Genomic DNA, 18,477 nt, shown 5'->3' on the forward strand with positions numbered 1-18,477 from the left:
TTATCACTTTAAAGAAGGCCCATGTTTTATTTGACTTCAACATAAATATAAACATAAACGCAAATTAAATAAATTAAACAAGTACAACTCCGTAATTGGAAGAGTGATGGCTCATTATTCAACCGCGCCCCCTCACACCGAACAGGAGAGGTGCTTTAACACTGCGCATACGCGCACGCGTGCCACTGTGGAGAGGTGTATATGGCTCCTAAAGCTGGATCTGTCTCTCGGCTGCGGGGGGAACCCTATACTCCCGAAAAGGTATGCAATATTATTATTGCATGCGGGCTTCTCCATAACATTGCCCAAAAAAATGGAGTGCCATTTCCAGATATACATCCAGAGGACCCCGTACCCAGAGATCCCTACCACCAGCCTGCACAGCCAAGAGCGCTCAGGAGGAGAGAGGAACTTATTCAGCGATTCTGACTTTTGGTAAGCATTCTGTTATTCAAGGAAAAAAGAAAGGAGAACAACGATTTCTTTCAGCATTTATTCTGTGACTTCAGTGTTTCATTTATGTCTTTCAATGTACTGTCGATATATTGCATGGTGTGTGTTAAAGCCATCATCCACTTCACGATCTCTGTTTGTCTTTCTAGGACCTCTGTGGTCAACACGGCTGGCCGGTGTGACGCTGCAGACCGGGGGGCAGTAGCCTGAGGCTTCGGATGTTGACGGGGCCGCGTATTCGTCGCGCGGGTCAGGTTGCCCGGATGCCACTTCGGATTCATCTGTGAATGAAAAATATTAGTTTGATTAGGAACCTCATTTGTGTTGAATATTAAAGCAACTGTTTTATTTAAACGTCTTGGGTGTGCAGTCATTCTTACCATTCTCGAGCTCTAGGGCGCATCAGTGTCAAGTCTCCCTGGCACGCCCGATGAGGACGTAGCTCCGATCACGCCAGCCACCCTCTCCTCCAAGGCACTCAAATCCAAACCTGGATCGGACCCCCCCCCCCCCCCTTTTGTGACATGCTGCGTCGGAGAGCTGCGACCTTCTTTTTTTGGCCAATTTCATATCGGACCACTTCTTCCTGATCTTATTGGAGAAAAAGTAAAACATCGTTCAATTTTAGATTTCATTTAATCTGGAGTTTATCACATTTTATTGACCATCACAGTAGGGGAAAATGCATAACTCGTCCGGTCTGCGACTTACATCACCAACGCTGTTGACAGCCGTCCCAGCTGTCAACAGTGTTGACAGCGTTTCTTTGCCGCCTTTCGTCTATCCATGTCGCAAATTCTAGAGATGCGGCCTCTCAGCCCCCTTTTTGTAGAAGGCGTGGTTAGGATCATTACGATGGATTTCGACCGCCGGATTTATCAACAGCCGCTCGGTTTTACGATGGGATTGGTGTGGTACGCATGTTCTGTAAATCTCACTTGAGCCTCTGCGTACGACGAGTTCTCCGCTCATATATATGATGCTTTCTACGACGGCTTGATAAATGAGGGCCAGTGTGTCCTCAGATTTCCCCCTGTCCTAAGCCCCTGTCCTAAGCCCATCTCCTTTCTGCCAGTGTTACCTTCTTGAATAGGACAGGGTGTCCTCAGATTTCGCCCTGTCCTAAGCCCATCTCCTTTCTGCCCTCAGGCTGCAGACTGGAACGAGGATGAGTTGAGCCTCCTCAGCAGGTTGATGGTAAAAGTCCCAGGCGGAACCCCAGGCCGATGGGAGAAGATAGCTCATGAACTGGGGCGATCAGTGACTGATGTAAGTCTGTTTTACATAGTTCTGTGGACCTTCTGGACTGCTCCTGGTCCTGGTCCTTCTGCTGGTTCTGGACTTATGAAACAGACCTCCCTCTCAGAACCTTAAATACCTCATACTGAATGCCTTCTCTTTGACAGGTGACGACTAAAGTCAAACAGGTGAAAGACAGCGTGAGCCATACCTCAGGTAAACTGGTTTTATGGTCCATAGTTCTACCGTTAGGTTCTACCGTTAAGTTCTAATGTTAGGTTCTACCGTTAGGTTCTACCGTTAAGTTCTAATGTTAGGTTCTACCGTTAGGTTCTAATGTTAGGTTCCACCGTTAGGTTCCACCGTTAGGTTCCGCCGTTAGGTTCTGCCGTTAGGTTCTACTGTTAGGTTCTGCCATTAGGTTCTGCTGTTAGGTTCTACTGTTAGGTTCCGCCGTTAGGTTCTGCCGTTAGGTTCTACTGTTAGGTTCTGCTGTTAGGTTCTGCTGTTAGGTTCTGCCGTTAGGTTCTGCTGTTAGGTTCTACTGTTAGGTTCTACTGTTAGGTTCTGCCGTTAGGTTCTACTGTTAGGTTCTGCTGTTAGGTTCTGCTGTTAGGTGATGGTATCAGTAGGGTTCTGCTGTTGGGTTCTGCTGTTAGGTTCTGCTGTTAGGTTCTGCTGTTAGGTTCTGCTGTTAGGTTCTGCTGTTAAGTTCTACTGTTAGGTTCTGCTGTTAGGTGATGGTATCAGTAGGGTTCTGCTGTTAGGTTCTACTGTTAGGTTCTACTGTTAGGTTCTGCCGTTAGGTTCTACCGTTAGGTTCTAATGTTAGGTTCTACTGTTAGGTTCTACCGTTAGGTTCTACCGTTAAGTTCTAATGTTAGGTTCTACCGTTAGGTTCTAATGTTAGGTTCTACCGTTAGGTTCCACCGTTAGGTTCTGCCGTTAGGTTCTGCCGTTAGGTTCTGCCGTTAGGTTCTGCTGTTAGGTTCTACTGTTAGGTTCTGCTGTTAGGTTCTACTGTTAGGTTCTGCTGTTAGGTTCTAATGTTAGGTTCTACTGTTAGGTTCTACCGTTAGGTTCCACCGTTAGGTTCTACCGTTAGGTTCTGCCGTTAGGTTCTGCCGTTAGGTTCTGCTGTTAGGTTCTGCTGTTAGGTGATGGTATCAGTAGGGTTCTGCTGTTAGGTTCTACTGTTAGGTGATGGTATCAGTAGGGTTCTGCTGTTAGGTTCTACTGTTAGGTGATGGTATCAGTAGGGTTCTACTGTTAGGTTCTGCTGTTAGGTTCTACTGTTAGGTTCTGCTGTTAGGTTCTGCTGTTAGGTTCTGCTGTTAGGTTCTGCTGTTAGGTTCTACTGTTAGGTGATGGTATCAGTAGGGTTCTGCTGTTAGGTTCTACTGTTAGGTGATGGTATCAGTAGGGTTCTGCTGTTAGGTTCTACTGTTAGGTGATGGTATCAGTAGGGTTCTGCTGTTAGGTTCTACTGTTAGGTGATGGTATCAGTAGGGTTCTACTGTTAGGTTCTGCTGTTAGGTTCTACTGTTAGGTTCTACTGTTAGGTTCTGCTGTTAGGTTCTGCTGTTAGGTTCTACTGTTAGGTTCTGCTGTTAGGTTCTGCTGTTAGGTTCTGCTGTTAGGTGATGGTATCATTAGGGTTCTGCTGTTAGGTTCTACTGTTAGGTTCTACTGTTAGGTTCTGCTGTTAGGTTCTGCTGTTAGGTTCTGCTGTTAGGTTCTGCTGTTAGGTTCTGCTGTTAGGTTCTACTGTTAGGTTCTGCTGTTAGGTGATGGTATCAGTAGGGTTCTACTGTTAGGTTCTGCTGTTAGGTTCTTCTGTTAGGTTCTGCTGTTAAGTTCTGCTGTTAGGTTCTGCTGTTAGGTTCTGCTGTTAGGTTCTACTGTTAAGTTCTGCTGTTAGGTTCTGCTGTTAGGTTCTGCTGTTAGGTTCTACTGTTAGGTTCTACTGTTAGGTTCTGCTGTTAGGTTCTACTGTTAAGTTCTGCTGTTAGGTTCTGCTGTTAGGTTCTACTGTTAGGTGATGGTATCAGTAGGGTTCTGCTGTTAGGTTCTACTGTTAGGTGATGGTATCAGTAGGGTTCTACTGTTAGGTTCTGCTGTTAGGTTCTGCTGTTAGGTTCTACTGTTAGGTTCTACTGTTAGGTTCTGCTGTTAGGTTCTACTGTTAGGTTCTGCTGTTAGGTTCTGCTGTTAGGTTCTACTGTTAAGTTCTGCCGTTAGGTTCTGCCGTTAGGTTCTGCTGTTAGGTTCTGCTGTTAGGTGATGGTATCAGTAGGGTTCTGCTGTTAGGTTCTACTGTTAGGTGATGGTATCAGTAGGGTTCTGCTGTTAGGTTCTACTGTTAGGTGATGGTATCAGTAGGGTTCTACTGTTAGGTTCTGCTGTTAGGTTCTACTGTTAGGTTCTGCTGTTAGGTTCTGCTGTTAGGTTCTGCTGTTAGGTTCTGCTGTTAGGTTCTACTGTTAGGTGATGGTATCAGTAGGGTTCTGCTGTTAGGTTCTACTGTTAGGTGATGGTATCAGTAGGGTTCTGCTGTTAGGTTCTACTGTTAGGTGATGGTATCAGTAGGGTTCTGCTGTTAGGTTCTACTGTTAGGTGATGGTATCAGTAGGGTTCTACTGTTAGGTTCTGCTGTTAGGTTCTACTGTTAGGTTCTACTGTTAGGTTCTGCTGTTAGGTTCTGCTGTTAGGTTCTACTGTTAGGTTCTGCTGTTAGGTTCTGCTGTTAGGTTCTGCTGTTAGGTGATGGTATCATTAGGGTTCTGCTGTTAGGTTCTACTGTTAGGTTCTACTGTTAGGTTCTGCTGTTAGGTTCTGCTGTTAGGTTCTGCTGTTAGGTTCTGCTGTTAGGTTCTGCTGTTAGGTTCTACTGTTAGGTTCTGCTGTTAGGTGATGGTATCAGTAGGGTTCTACTGTTAGGTTCTGCTGTTAGGTTCTTCTGTTAGGTTCTGCTGTTAAGTTCTGCTGTTAGGTTCTGCTGTTAGGTTCTGCTGTTAGGTTCTACTGTTAAGTTCTGCTGTTAGGTTCTGCTGTTAGGTTCTGCTGTTAGGTTCTACTGTTAGGTTCTACTGTTAGGTTCTGCTGTTAGGTTCTACTGTTAAGTTCTGCTGTTAGGTTCTGCTGTTAGGTTCTACTGTTAGGTGATGGTATCAGTAGGGTTCTGCTGTTAGGTTCTACTGTTAGGTGATGGTATCAGTAGGGTTCTACTGTTAGGTTCTGCTGTTAGGTTCTGCTGTTAGGTTCTACTGTTAGGTTCTACTGTTAGGTTCTGCTGTTAGGTTCTACTGTTAGGTTCTGCTGTTAGGTTCTGCTGTTAGGTTCTACTGTTAAGTTCTACTGTTAGGTTCTACTGTTAAGTTCTACTGTTAGGTTCTGCTGTTAGGTGATGGTATCATTAGGGTTCTGCTGTTAGGTTCTGCTGTTAGGTTCTGCTGTTAGGTTCTGCTGTTAGGTTCTACTGTTAGGTTCTACTGTTAGGTTCTGCTGTTAGGTGATGGTATCAGTAGGGTTCTACTGTTAGGTTCTGCTGTTAGGTTCTGCTGTTAGGTTCTGCTGTTAAGTTCTGCTGTTAGGTTCTGCTGTTAGGTTCTGCTGTTAGGTTCTACTGTTAAGTTCTGCTGTTAGGTTCTGCTGTTAGGTTCTGCTGTTAGGTTCTGCTGTTAGGTTCTACTGTTAGGTTCTACTGTTAGGTTCTGCTGTTAGGTTCTACTGTTAAGTTCTGCTGTTAGGTTCTGCTGTTAGGTTCTACTGTTAGGTGATGGTATCAGTAGGGTTCTGCTGTTAGGTTCTACTGTTAGGTGATGGTATCAGTAGGGTTCTACTGTTAGGTTCTGCTGTTAGGTTCTGCTGTTAGGTTCTACTGTTAGGTTCTACTGTTAGGTTCTGCTGTTAGGTTCTACTGTTAGGTTCTGCTGTTAGGTTCTGCTGTTAGGTTCTACTGTTAAGTTCTACTGTTAGGTTCTACTGTTAAGTTCTACTGTTAGGTTCTGCTGTTAGGTGATGGTATCATTAGGGTTCTGCTGTTAGGTTCTACTGTTAGGTTCTGCTGTTAGGTTCTGCTGTTAGGTTCTGCTGTTAGGTTCTACTGTTAGGTTCTACTGTTAGGTTCTGCTGTTAGGTGATGGTATCAGTAGGGTTCTACTGTTAGGTTCTGCTGTTAGGTTCTGCTGTTAAGTTCTGCTGTTAGGTTCTGCTGTTAGGTTCTGCTGTTAGGTTCTACTGTTAAGTTCTGCTGTTAGGTTCTGCTGTTAGGTTCTGCTGTTAGGTTCTACTGTTAGGTTCTACTGTTAGGTTCTGCTGTTAGGTTCTACTGTTAAGTTCTGCTGTTAGGTTCTGCTGTTAGGTTCTACTGTTAGGTGATGGTATCAGTAGGGTTCTGCTGTTAGGTTCTACTGTTAGGTGATGGTATCAGTAGGGTTCTACTGTTAGGTTCTGCTGTTAGGTTCTACTGTTAGGTTCTACTGTTAGGTTCTGCTGTTAGGTTCTGCTGTTAGGTTCTACTGTTAAGTTCTACTGTTAGGTTCTGCTGTTAGGTTCTACTGTTAAGTTCTACTGTTAGGTTCTGCTGTTAGGTGATGGTATCAGTAGGGTTCTGCTGTTAGATTCTACTGTTAGGTTCTACTGTTAGGTTCTGCTGTTAGGTTCTACTGTTAGGTTCTGCTGTTAGGTTCTACTGTTAGGTTCTACTGTTAGGTTCTGCTGTTAGGTTCTACTGTTAAGTTCTACTGTTAGGTTCTGCTGTTAGGTTCTGCCGTTAGGTTCTACTGTTAGGTTCTGCTGTTAGGTTCTGCTGTTAGGTTCTACTGTTAGGTTCTGCTGTTAGGTTCTGCTGTTAGGTTCTACTGTTAGGTTCTGCCGTTAGGTTCTGCCGTTAGGTTCTGCCGTTAGGTTCTGCTGTTAGGTTCTGCTGTTAGGTTCTACTGTTAGGTTCTGCTGTTAGGTTCTACTGTTAGGTTCTGCTGTTAGGTTCTACTGTTAGGTTCTACTGTTAGGTTCTACTGTTAGGTTCTGCTGTTAGGTGATGGTATCATTAGGGTTCTGCTGTTAGGTTCTACTGTTAGGTTCTGCTGTTAGGTGATGGTATCAGTAGGGTTCTACTGTTAGGTTCTGCTGTTAGGTTCTGCTGTTAGGTTCTGCTGTTAGGTTCTACTGTTAAGTTCTGCTGTTAGGTTCTGCTGTTAGGTTCTACTGTTAGGTTCTGCTGTTAGGTTCTGCTGTTAGGTTCTACTGTTAGGTGATGGTATCAGTAGGGTTCTGCTGTTAGGTTCTACTGTTAGGTGATGGTATCAGTAGGGTTCTACTGTTAGGTTCTGCTGTTAGGTTCTACTGTTAGGTTCTACTGTTAGGTTCTGCTGTTAGGTTCTGCTGTTAGGTTCTACTGTTAAGTTCTACTGTTAGGTTCTGCTGTTAGGTTCTACTGTTAAGTTCTACTGTTAGGTTCTGCTGTTAGGTGATGGTATCAGTAGGGTTCTGCTGTTAGATTCTACTGTTAGGTTTTACTGTTAGGTTCTACTGTTAGGTTCTGCTGTTAGGTTCTACTGTTAGGTTCTGCTGTTAGGTTCTACTGTTAAGTTCTACTGTTAGGTTCTGCTGTTAGGTTCTACTGTTAGGTTCTACTGTTAAGTTCTACTGTTAGGTTCTGCTGTTGGGTTCTACTGTTAGGTTCTGCTGTTAGGTTCTACTGTTAGGTTCTGCTGTTAGGTTCTGCTGTTAGGTGATGGTATCAGTAGGGTTCTACTGTTAGGTTCTACTGTTAGGTTCTGCTGTTAGGTGATGGTATCAGTAGGGTTCTACTGTTAGGTTCTACTGTTAGGTTCTGCTGTTAGGTTCTGCTGTTAGGTGATGGTATCAGTAGGGTTCTGCCGTTAGGTTCTGCTGTTAGGTTCTGCTGTTAGGTTCTACCGTTAGGTTCTGCTGTTAGGTTCTGCTGTTAGGTTCTACTGTTAGGTTCTGCTGTTAGGTTCTACTGTTAGGTGATGGTATCAGTAGGGTTCTACTGTTAGGTTCTACTGTTAGGTTCTGCTGTTAGGTGATGGTATCAGTAGGGTTCTACTGTTAGGTTCTACTGTTAGGTTCTGCTGTTAGGTTCTGCTGTTAGGTGATGGTATCAGTAGGGTTCTGCCGTTAGGTTCTGCTGTTAGGTTCTGCTGTTAGGTTCTACCGTTAGGTTCTGCTGTTAGGTTCTGCTGTTAGGTTCTACTGTTAGGTTCTACCGTTAGGTTCTGCTGTTAGGTGATGGTATCAGTAGGGTTCTACTGTTAGGTTCTACCGTTAGGTTCTGCTGTTAGGTTCTACTGTTAGGTTCTGCTGTTAGGTTCTGCTGTTAGGTGATGGTATCAGTAGGGTTCTACTGTTAGGTTCTGCTGTTAGGTTCTGCTGTTAGGTGATGGTATCAGTAGGGTTCTACTGTTAGGTTCTACTGTTAGGTTCTGCTGTTAGGTTCTGCTGTTAGGTGATGGTATCAGTAGGGTTCTGCCGTTAGGTTCTGCTGTTAGGTTCTGCTGTTAGGTTCTACCGTTAGGTTCTGCTGTTAGGTTCTACTGTTAGGTTCTACCGTTAGGTTCTGCTGTTAGGTTCTGCCGTTAGGTTCTACTGTTAGGTTCTGCTGTTAGGTTCTGCTGTTAGGTGATGGTATCAGTAGGGTTCTGCCGTTAGGTTCTGCTGTTAGGTTCTGCCGTTAGGTTCTGCTGTTAGGTTCTACTGTTAGGTTCTACCGTTAGGTTCTGCCGTTAGGTTCTGCCGTTAGGTTCTACTGTTAGGTTCTGCTGTTAGGTGATGGTATCAGTAGGGTTCTACTGTTAGGTTCTGCTGTTAGGTTCTGCTGTTAGGTGATGGTATCAGTAGGGTTCTACTGTTAGGTTCTACTGTTAGGTTCTGCTGTTAGGTTCTGCTGTTAGGTGATGGTATCAGTAGGGTTCTGCCGTTAGGTTCTGCTGTTAGGTTCTGCTGTTAGGTTCTACCATTAGGTTCTGCTGTTAGGTTCTACTGTTAGGTTCTACCGTTAGGTTCTACCGTTAGGTTCTGCTGTTAGGTTCTGCTGTTAGGTGATGGTATCAGTAGGGTTCTACTGTTAGGTTCTACTGTTAGGTTCTGCTGTTAGGTTCTGCTGTTAGGTTCTGCTGTTAGGTTCTGCTGTTAGGTTCTACCGTTAGGTTCTGCTGTTAGGTTCTGCTGTTAGGTTCTACCGTTAGGTTCTGCTGTTAGGTTCTACTGTTAGGTTCTGCTGTTAGGTTCTGCTGTTAGGTGATGGTATCAGTAGGGTTCTGCCGTTAGGTTCTGCTGTTAGGTTCTGCTGTTAGGTTCTACCATTAGGTTCTGCTGTTAGGTTCTACTGTTAGGTTCTACCGTTAGGTTCTGCTGTTAGGTTCTGCTGTTAGGTTCTGCTGTTAGGTGATGGTATCAGTAGGGTTCTACTGTTAGGTTCTGCTGTTAGGTTCTGCTGTTAGGTTCTACTGTTAGGTTCTGCCGTTAGGTTCTGCTGTTAGGTTCTGCTGTTAGGTTCTACTGTTAGGTTCTGCTGTTAGTTTCTGCTGTTAGGTGATGGTATCAGTAGGGTTCTACTGTTAGGTTCTGCTGTTAGGTTCTACTGTTAGGTTCTACTGTTAGGTTCTGCTGTTAGGTTCTGCTGTTAGGTTCTACTGTTAAGTTCTACTGTTAGGTTCTGCTGGTAGGTTCTACTGTTAAGTTCTACTGTTAGGTTCTGCTGTTAGGTGATGGTATCAGTAGGGTTCTGCTGTTAGATTCTACTGTTAGGTTCTACTGTTAGGTTCTACTGTTAGGTTCTGCTGTTAGGTTCTACTGTTAGGTTCTGCTGTTAGGTTCTACTGTTAAGTTCTACTGTTAGGTTCTGCTGTTAGGTTCTACTGTTAGGTTCTACTGTTAAGTTCTACTGTTAGGTTCTGCTGTTGGGTTCTACTGTTAGGTTCTGCTGTTAGGTTCTACTGTTAGGTTCTGCTGTTAGGTTCTGCTGTTAGGTGATGGTATCAGTAGGGTTCTACTGTTAGGTGATGGTATCAGTAGGGTTCTGCTGTTAGGTTCTACTGTTAGGTGATGGTATCAGTAGGGTTCTACTGTTAGGTTCTGCTGTTAGGTTCTACTGTTAGGTTCTACTGTTAGGTTCTGCTGTTAGGTTCTGCTGTTAGGTTCTACTGTTAAGTTCTACTGTTAGGTTCTGCTGTTAGGTTCTACTGTTAAGTTCTACTGTTAGGTTCTGCTGTTAGGTGATGGTATCAGTAGGGTTCTGCTGTTAGGTTCTACTGTTAGGTTCTGCTGTTAGGTTCTACTGTTAGGTTCTGCTGTTAGGTTCTACTGTTAGGTTCTGCTGTTAGGTTCTACTGTTAGGTTCTGCTGTTAGGTTCTACTGTTAAGTTCTACTGTTAGGTTCTGCTGTTAGGTTCTACTGTTAAGTTCTACTGTTAGGTTCTGCTGTTGGGTTCTACTGTGAGGTTCTACTGTTAGGTTCTGCTGTTAGGTGATGGTATCAGTAGGGTTCTACTGTTAGGTTCTGCTGTTAGGTTCTACTGTTAGGTGATGGTATCAGTAGGGTTCTACTGTTAGGTTCTACTGTTAGGTTCTGCTGTTAGGTGATGGTATCAGTAGGGTTCTACTGTTAGGTTCTACTGTTAGGTTCTGCTGTTAGGTTCTGCTGTTAGGTTCTACTGTTAGGTTCTACTGTTAGGTTCTGCTGTTAGGTTCTACTGTTAGGTTCTACTGTTAGGTTCTGCTGTTAGGTTCTGCTGTTAGGTGATGGTATCAGTAGGGTTCTACTGTTAGGTTCTACTGTTAGGTTCTGCTGTTAGGTTCTGCTGTTAGGTTCTGCTGTTAGGTGATGGTATCAGTAGGGTTCTGCCGTTAGGTTCTGCTGTTAGGTTCTGCTGTTAGGTTCTACCGTTAGGTTCTGCTGTTAGGTTCTGCTGTTAGGTTCTGCTGTTAGGTTCTACCGTTAGGTTCTGCTGTTAGGTTCTGCTGTTAGGTGATGGTATCAGTAGGGTTCTACTGTTAGGTTCTACCGTTAGGTTCTGCTGTTAGGTTCTACTGTTAGGTTCTGCTGTTAGGTTCTGCTGTTAGGTGATGGTATCAGTAGGGTTCTACTGTTAGGTTCTGCTGTTAGGTTCTGCTGTTAGGTGATGGTATCAGTAGGGTTCTACTGTTAGGTTCTACTGTTAGGTTCTGCTGTTAGGTTCTGCTGTTAGGTGATGGTATCAGTAGGGTTCTGCCGTTAGGTTCTGCTGTTAGGTTCTGCTGTTAGGTTCTACCGTTAGGTTCTGCTGTTAGGTTCTACTGTTAGGTTCTACCGTTAGGTTCTGCTGTTAGGTTCTGCCGTTAGGTTCTACTGTTAGGTTCTGCTGTTAGGTTCTGCTGTTAGGTGATGGTATCAGTAGGGTTCTGCCGTTAGGTTCTGCTGTTAGGTTCTACTGTTAGGTTCTGCTGTTAGGTTCTACTGTTAGGTTCTACTGTTAGGTTCTGCTGTTAGGTTCTACTGTTAGGTTCTGCTGTTAGGTTCTGCTGTTAGGTGATGGTATCAGTAGGGTTCTGCCGTTAGGTTCTACTGTTAGGTTCTACCGTTAGGTTCTGCTGTTAGGTTCTGCCGTTAGGTTCTGCCGTTAGGTTCTACTGTTAGGTTCTGCTGTTAGGTGATGGTATCAGTAGGGTTCTACTGTTAGGTTCTGCTGTTAGGTTCTGCTGTTAGGTGATGGTATCAGTAGGGTTCTACTGTTAGGTTCTACTGTTAGGTTCTGCTGTTAGGTTCTGCTGTTAGGTGATGGTATCAGTAGGGTTCTGCCGTTAGGTTCTGCTGTTAGGTTCTGCTGTTAGGTTCTGCTGTTAGGTTCTACTGTTAGGTTCTACCGTTAGGTTCTGCTGTTAGGTTCTGCTGTTAGGTTCTACTGTTAGGTGATGGTATCAGTAGGGTTCTACTGTTAGGTTCTACTGTTAGGTTCTACCGTTAGGTTCTGCTGTTAGGTTCTGCTGTTAGGTTCTGCTGTTAGGTGATGGTATCAGTAGGGTTCTACTGTTAGGTTCTACTGTTAGGTTCTGCTGTTAGGTTCTGCTGTTAGGTTCTGCTGTTAGGTTCTGCTGTTAGGTTCTACCGTTAGGTTCTGCTGTTAGGTTCTGCTGTTAGGTTCTACCGTTAGGTTCTGCTGTTAGGTTCTACTGTTAGGTTCTGCTGTTAGGTTCTGCTGTTAGGTGATGGTATCAGTAGGGTTCTGCCGTTAGGTTCTGCTGTTAGGTTCTGCTGTTAGGTTCTACCGTTAGGTTCTGCTGTTAGGTTCTGCCGTTAGGTTCTGCCGTTAGGTTCTACTGTTAGGTTCTGCTGTTAGGTGATGGTATCAGTAGGGTTCTACTGTTAGGTTCTGCTGTTATGTTCTTTTGTTAGGTGATGGTATCAGTAGGGTTCTACTGTTAGGTTCTACTGTTAGGTTCTGCTGTTAGGTTCTGCTGTTAGGTGATGGTATCAGTAGGGTTCTGCCGTTAGGTTCTGCTGTTAGGTTCTGCTGTTAGGTTCTACCATTAGGTTCTGCTGTTAGGTTCTACTGTTAGGTTCTGCCGTTAGGTTCTGCTGTTAGGTTCTGCTGTTAGGTTCTACTGTTAGGTTCTGCTGTTAGTTTCTGCTGTTAGGTGATGGTATCAGTAGGGTTCTACTGTTAGGTTCTGCTGTTAGGTTCTGCTGTTAGGTGATGGTATCAGTAAGGTTCTGCTGTTAGGTTCTGCTGTTAGGTTCTGCTGTTAGGTTCTACTGTTAGGTTCTGCCGTTAGGTTCTGCTGTTAGGTTCTGCTGTTAGGTTCTACTGTTAGGTTCTGCTGTTAGTTTCTGCTGTTAGGTGATGGTATCAGTAGGGTTCTACTGTTAGGTTCTGCTGTTAGGTTCTGCTGTTAGGTGATGGTATCAGTAGGGTTCTACTGTTAGGTTCTGCTGTTAGGTGATGGTATCAGTAGGGTTCTGCCGTTAGGTTCTGCTGTTAGGTTCTGCTGTTAGGTTCTACCGTTAGGTTCTGCTGTTAGGTTCTGCTGTTAGGTTCTACCGTTAGGTTCTACCGTTAGGTTCTGCTGTTAGGTTCTGCCGTTAGGTTCTGCCGTTAGGTTCTACTGTTAGGTTCTGCCGTTAGGTTCTACTGTTAGGTTCTGCTGTTAGGTTCTGCTGTTAGGTTCTACTGTTAGGTTCTGCTGTTAGGTTCTACCGTTAGGTTCTGCTGTTAGGTTCTGCTGTTAGGTTCTACTGTTAGGTTCTACCGTTAGGTTCTGCTGTTAGGTTCTGCCGTTAGGTTCTGCCGTTAGGTTCTGCCGTTAGGTTCTACTGTTAGGTTCTGCTGTTAGGTTCTACTGTTAGGTTCTGCTGTTAGGTTCTGCCGTTAGGTTCTGCTGTTAGGTTCTACTGTTAGGTTCTGCCGTTAGGTTCTACTGTTAGGTTCTGCTGTTAGGTTCTACTGTTAGGTTCTGCTGTTAGGTTCTGCTGTTAGGTTCTGCTGTTAGGTTCTACCGTTAGGTTCTGCTGTTAGGTTCTGCTGTTAGGTTCTGCTTTTAGGTTCTACTGTTAGGTTCTGCTGTTAGGTTCTGCTGTTAGGTGATGGTATCAGTAGGGTTCTACTGTTAGAACCCATTTCTTCTCTCAGTTTAAGGTTCTGTTTCTTCTTCTTCAGGTTTGGTGAAACTATCAGACTTGAAAGGATCTCTGCTTCCTGTTAGCTCACTTCCTGTTAGCTCACTTCCTGTTGATGACGGCGTGATGTCACAGAAGATGGGTGGGGCCTGTGAGGAGGAACCGGAGGAGGAGGAAGAGGAGGAGGCGCCGATCTCCGCGGTTCGCAGGAGAACCAAGAAGTGTTCAGCAGCCCTGGATGGAGGGGAGGCGAAGGTCAGAGGTCGTCGGCAGCAGGACTTCGACCCGACCGCGGTGGACGAGGAGGCGGAGCCACAGGAGAGCAGGGAGAAGGCGAATCCCTCCACCTGGACTCAGAACCACCAGAAGCTGCTGGAACTGGCCCTGCAGCAGTTCCCCCGAGGAACCGCCGAGCGCTGGGACCGCATCGCCAAGGTGGTCCCAGGCAAGACCAAGGTGAGCCGGCCCGAGACCCCCAGAACCGCGGGTTATTGTTATGTGTTATTGATGAGTGATTGATTCCTGATCGGTGACCTGTGTGTTATTGATGAGTGATTGATTCCTGATCAGTGACCTGTGTGTGTTATTGATGACTGATTGATTCCTGATCGGTGACCTGTGTGTTATTGATGAGTGATTGATTCCTGATCGGTGACCTGTGTGTTATTGATGAGTGATTGATTCCTGTTCAGTGACCTGTGTGTGTTATTGATGACTGATTGATTCCTGATCGGTGACCTGTGTGTTATTGATGAGTGATTGATTCCTGTTCAGTGACCTGTGTGTGTTATTGATGACTGATTGATTCCTGATCAGTGACCTGTGTGTGTTATTGATGACTGATTGATTCCTGATCAGTGACCTGTGTGTGTTATTGATGAGTGATTGATTCCTGATCGGTGACCTGTGTGTGTTATTGATGACTGATTGATTCCTGATCAGTGACCTGTGTGTGTTATTGATGACTGATTGATTCCTGATCAGTGACCTGTGTGTGTTATTGATGAGTGATTGATTCCTGATCGGTGACCTGTGTGTGTTATTGATGACTCATTGATTGATTCCTGATCGCTGACCTGTGTGTGTTATTGATGACTCATTGATTGATTCCTGATCGCTGACCTGTGTGTGTTATTGATGACTGATTGATTCCTGATCGCTGACCTGACCTTACTGTGTGTATTGATCCAGGAGGAGTGTATGATTCGTTACAAGATGTTGGCCGAACTGGTACAGAAGAGGAAACAGGCGAAGAGCTGATGACAGGTTGTGCTCCTGACTCCACCCCCTCCTGACAAGTGAATGATCAGGTGATCGATCAGGTGATCTGCCTACTGACTGGACTGATACGCAGCGTGTGGTTTTATGTCACCTGCTCAGGTATATTTTATGAGTGCTGGTCGTATGACCTCTGACCTCTTAGCTTCTTGTGCCTTAGGTCATTTCGGCATGTTGCCAATCAATGTGTGTTCACCGATCAATAAACAGTATTTATTCAGTGATGTTTTTGCTTACAAATGGAATGAAAACATCAACAACTTTTGTTTAATAAGAAAAATAAAATCGACTGTTTATGTTTCACTCGCCTCCGTTTGTGTTATTGATTTATTTAAGCCACTCCTAAAGAAGAGAACTCTAGACGCCTCTGATGAACAACTACAGACCTGTCTCTAATCTCTCTTTTATATCTAAGATTATTGAGAAAGTTGTATTTAACCAGCTCAACGACTTTCTGAATGAAAGTGGAAGTCTTGATAACTTTCAATCAGGCTTCAGACGTCATCACAGCACTGAAACAGCTCTGGTCAAAGTGTTCAACGACATCAGGTTGAATACTGATTCTGGTAATGTTTCAGTCCTGGTTCTGTTGGACCTCAGCGCTGCGTTTGATACTGTAGATCACAGAATCCTGTTGCACAGGCTGGAAAACTGGGTTGGACTTTCTGGAGCGGTCCTTAACTGGTTCAGGTCCTACTTAGAAGGCCGGAGTTATTTTGTTACTATTGGCAGCTATGAATCTGAGCGAGTGGCCATGACTTGTGGAGTCCCCCAGGGGTCAATTCTTGGACCTCTTCTGTTTAACTTGTATATGCTCCCTTTGGGTCAGATATTACAGAATTTTAACATCAATTATCACAGTTATGCAGACGATACACATCTTTATGTGTCTCTGTCACCATGGCGACTGCAGCCCAGCAGACGTACTGTGTCAGTGTCTGGAGGAAGTAAACACCTGGATGAGAGAGAATTTTCTACAATTAAATGAAGACAAAACTGAGATCATTCTGTTTGGGAGCAAAGAGAAGAGGGTCAGCGTTGGTAAATATCTTGAGACTCGGGCCCTTACAATCACTGAGCAAGTTGGTAACCTCGGAGTGTTGATAGACTCAGATCTGACTTTCAGCAGCCACATCAAAGCTGTCACCAAGGCAGCTTTTTACCACCTCAGAAACATCAGCAGAATTAAAGGTTTCCTCTCCCAAACAGACCAGGAGAAACTCATCCATGCGTTCATCTCCAGCAGACTCCATCACTGTAACGCTCTTTTAACTGGACTTCCCACAAAGAGCATTAAACATCTGCAGCTCATCCAGAACGCTGCTGCTGGAGTTTTAACCCGGACTAAGAGATCTGAACACATCACAGCAGCTTTAAAATCTTTACTCTGGCTTCCAGTCAGTCACAGAATAGATTTTAAAAGCCTGCTGATGGTTTACAATCTGTGATCTGTTCAGAGAATATAAAGCCAGCAGAGCTCTTAGATCCAAGGACTCAGGTCAGCTGGTCCAGTCCAGAGTCCAGACTAAACATGGAGAAGCAGCATTTAGCTGTTATGCTGCAAACAAGTGGAACAAACTGCCAGTGGAGATTAAACTTTCACCAAATGGAGACATTTTTAAATCCAGGTTAAAGACATTTCTGTTCTCATGTGTCTATGCATGAAATATCTTTTAACTTATCTAGACTGTTGCCTGTTTTTAAATTCACAATGATTTTATTTGTTTCTCTTTATATTCTTTTGTGTATTTTTAATGCTTCTTCCACTCCCTGCTGCAATGCTTTTATTTTATGTAAAGCACTTTGAACTGTTTGTACATGAAATGTGCTATATAAATAAATTTGATTTGATTTGATAGGATCAATATCGATCAGCTTGTTTTTGTTTGGTGTCCTAAACTGTTCCAACGTATGAAAACTGAAATCATTTTCTGCCTGTTTTACCTTAAATTCACCACTTTAATTCTGAAAAACAGAATCCAGACAAAGAAAAACATTAGAGGCCGACCAACAAATCCCTGAAACGCCTCAGAAACATGAAAACTGGTGTTTTTGTCTGAGGTCTGTCTGTCAGTCTGAGGTCTGTTAGTCTGAGGTCTGTCAGTCTGAGGTCTGTCTGTCAGTCTGAGGTCTGTCTGTCAGTCTGAGGTCTGTCTGTCTGTCAGTCTGAGGTCTGTCTGTCTGTCAGTCTGAGGTCTGTCTGTTAGTCTGAGGTCTGTCTGTCTGTCTGAGGTCTGTCAGTCAGTCTGAGGTCTGTCTGAGGTCTGTCTGTCAGTCTGAGGTCTGTCTGTCTGTCTGTCAGTCTGAGGTCTGTCTGTCAGTCTGAGGTCTGTCTGTCAGTCTGAGGTCTGTCTGTCAGTCTGAGGTCTGTCAGTCTGAGGTCTGTCTGTCAGTCTGAGGTCTGTCTGTCAGTCTGAGGTCTGTCAGTCAGTCTGAGGTCTGTCAGTCAGTCTGAGGTCTGTCTGTCTGAGGTCTGTCTGTCTGTCTGAGGTCTGTCTGTCAGTCTGAGGTCTGTCTGTCTGAGGTCTGTCTGTCTGTCTGAGGTCTGTCTGTCAGTCTGAGGTCTGTCAGTCTGAGGTCTGTCAGTCTGAGGTCTGTCAGTCTGAGGTCTGTCTGTCTGTCTGAGGTCTGTCAGTCTGAGGTCTGTCAGTCTGAGGTCTGTCTGTCAGTCTGAGGTCTGTCAGTCTGAGGTCTGTCAGTCTGTCTGAGGTCTGTCTGTCTGTCTGAGGTCTGTCTGTCTGTCTGAGGTCTGTCTGTCTGTCTGAGGTCTGTCTGTCAGTCTGAGGTCTGTCAGTCTGAGGTCTGTCAGTCTGAGGTCTGTCAGTCTGAGGTCTGTCTGTCTGTCTGAGGTCTGTCTGTCAGTCTGAGGTCTGTCTGTCTGTCTGAGGTCTGTCTGTCTGTCTGAGGTCTGTCTGTCTGTCTGAGGTCTGTCTGTCTGTCTGAGGTCTGTCTGTCAGTCTGAGGTCTGTCAGTCTGAGGTCTGTCAGTCTGAGGTCTGTCAGTCTGAGGTCTGTCTGTCTGTCTGAGGTCTGTCTGTCAGTCTGAGGTCTGTCTGTCAGTCTGAGGTCTGTCTGTTAGTCAGAGGTCTGTCTGTCAGTCTGAGGTCTGTCTGTCAGTCTGAGGTCTGTCTGTTAGTCTGAGGTCTGTCTGTCTGTCTGAGGTCTGTCTGTTAGTCTGAGGTCTGTCTGTCAGTCTGAGGTCTGTCTGTCAGTCTGAGGTCTGTCTGTCAGTCTGAGGTCTGTCAGTCAGTCTGAGGTCTGTCTGTCAGTCTGAGGTCTGTCTGTTAGTCTGAGGTCTGTCTGTCAGTCTGAGGTCTGTCTGTCTGTCTGAGGTCTGTCTGTCAGTCTGAGGTCTGTCTGTTAGTCTGAGGTCTGTCTGTCTGTCAGTCTGAGGTCTGTCTGTCAGTCTGAGGTCTGTCTGTCAGTCTGAGGTCTGTCTGTCAGTCTGAGGTCTGTCTGTCTGTTAGTCTGAGGTCTGTCTGTCAGTCTGAGGTCTGTCTGTCAGTCTGAGGTCTGTCTGTCTGTTAGTCTGAGGTCTGTCTGTCAGTCTGAGGTCTGTCTGTCTGTCTGAGGTCTGTCTGTTAGTCTGAGGTCTGTCTGTCTGTCAGTCTGAGGTCTGTCTGTCAGTCTGAGGTCTGTCTGTCAGTCTGAGGTCTGTCAGTCAGTCTGAGGTCTGTTAGTCTGAGGTCTGTCTGTCTGTCTGAGGTCTGTCTGTCAGTCTGAGGTCTGTCTGTTAGTCTGAGGTCTGTCTGTCTGTCTGAGGTCTGTCTGTCAGTCTGAGGTCTGTCTGTCAGTCTGAGGTCTGTCTGTCAGTCTGAGGTCTGTCTGTCAGTCTGAGGTCTGTCAGTCAGTCTGAGGTCTGTCTGTCAGTCTGAGGTCTGTCTGTCTGTC

At 45.0% G+C, this 18,477-nt stretch overlaps 1 protein-coding gene across 1 annotated transcript in view; it reads left to right on the top strand.

Annotated features, from left to right (window-relative positions):
- Positions 1–15,953, top strand: part of dnajc1 (DnaJ (Hsp40) homolog, subfamily C, member 1) — a 64,551-nt gene extending 48,598 nt beyond the window's left edge. The window contains exons 9-12 of the mRNA XM_075482444.1: positions 1,603–1,722; positions 1,860–1,908; positions 13,350–13,765; positions 14,501–15,953. Of these exons, the coding sequence (XP_075338559.1) occupies positions 1,603–1,722; positions 1,860–1,908; positions 13,350–13,765; positions 14,501–14,569 (654 nt within the window). The 3' untranslated portion in view covers positions 14,570–15,953. The remainder of the gene's footprint in view (positions 1–1,602; positions 1,723–1,859; positions 1,909–13,349; positions 13,766–14,500) is intronic.
- The last annotated feature ends 2,524 nt before the right edge of the window (positions 15,954–18,477 follow it).

Source organism: Odontesthes bonariensis, chromosome 14 (assembly GCF_027942865.1).
Source record: "Odontesthes bonariensis isolate fOdoBon6 chromosome 14, fOdoBon6.hap1, whole genome shotgun sequence".
NCBI classification, from domain to species: Eukaryota; Metazoa; Chordata; class Actinopteri; order Atheriniformes; family Atherinopsidae; genus Odontesthes; species Odontesthes bonariensis.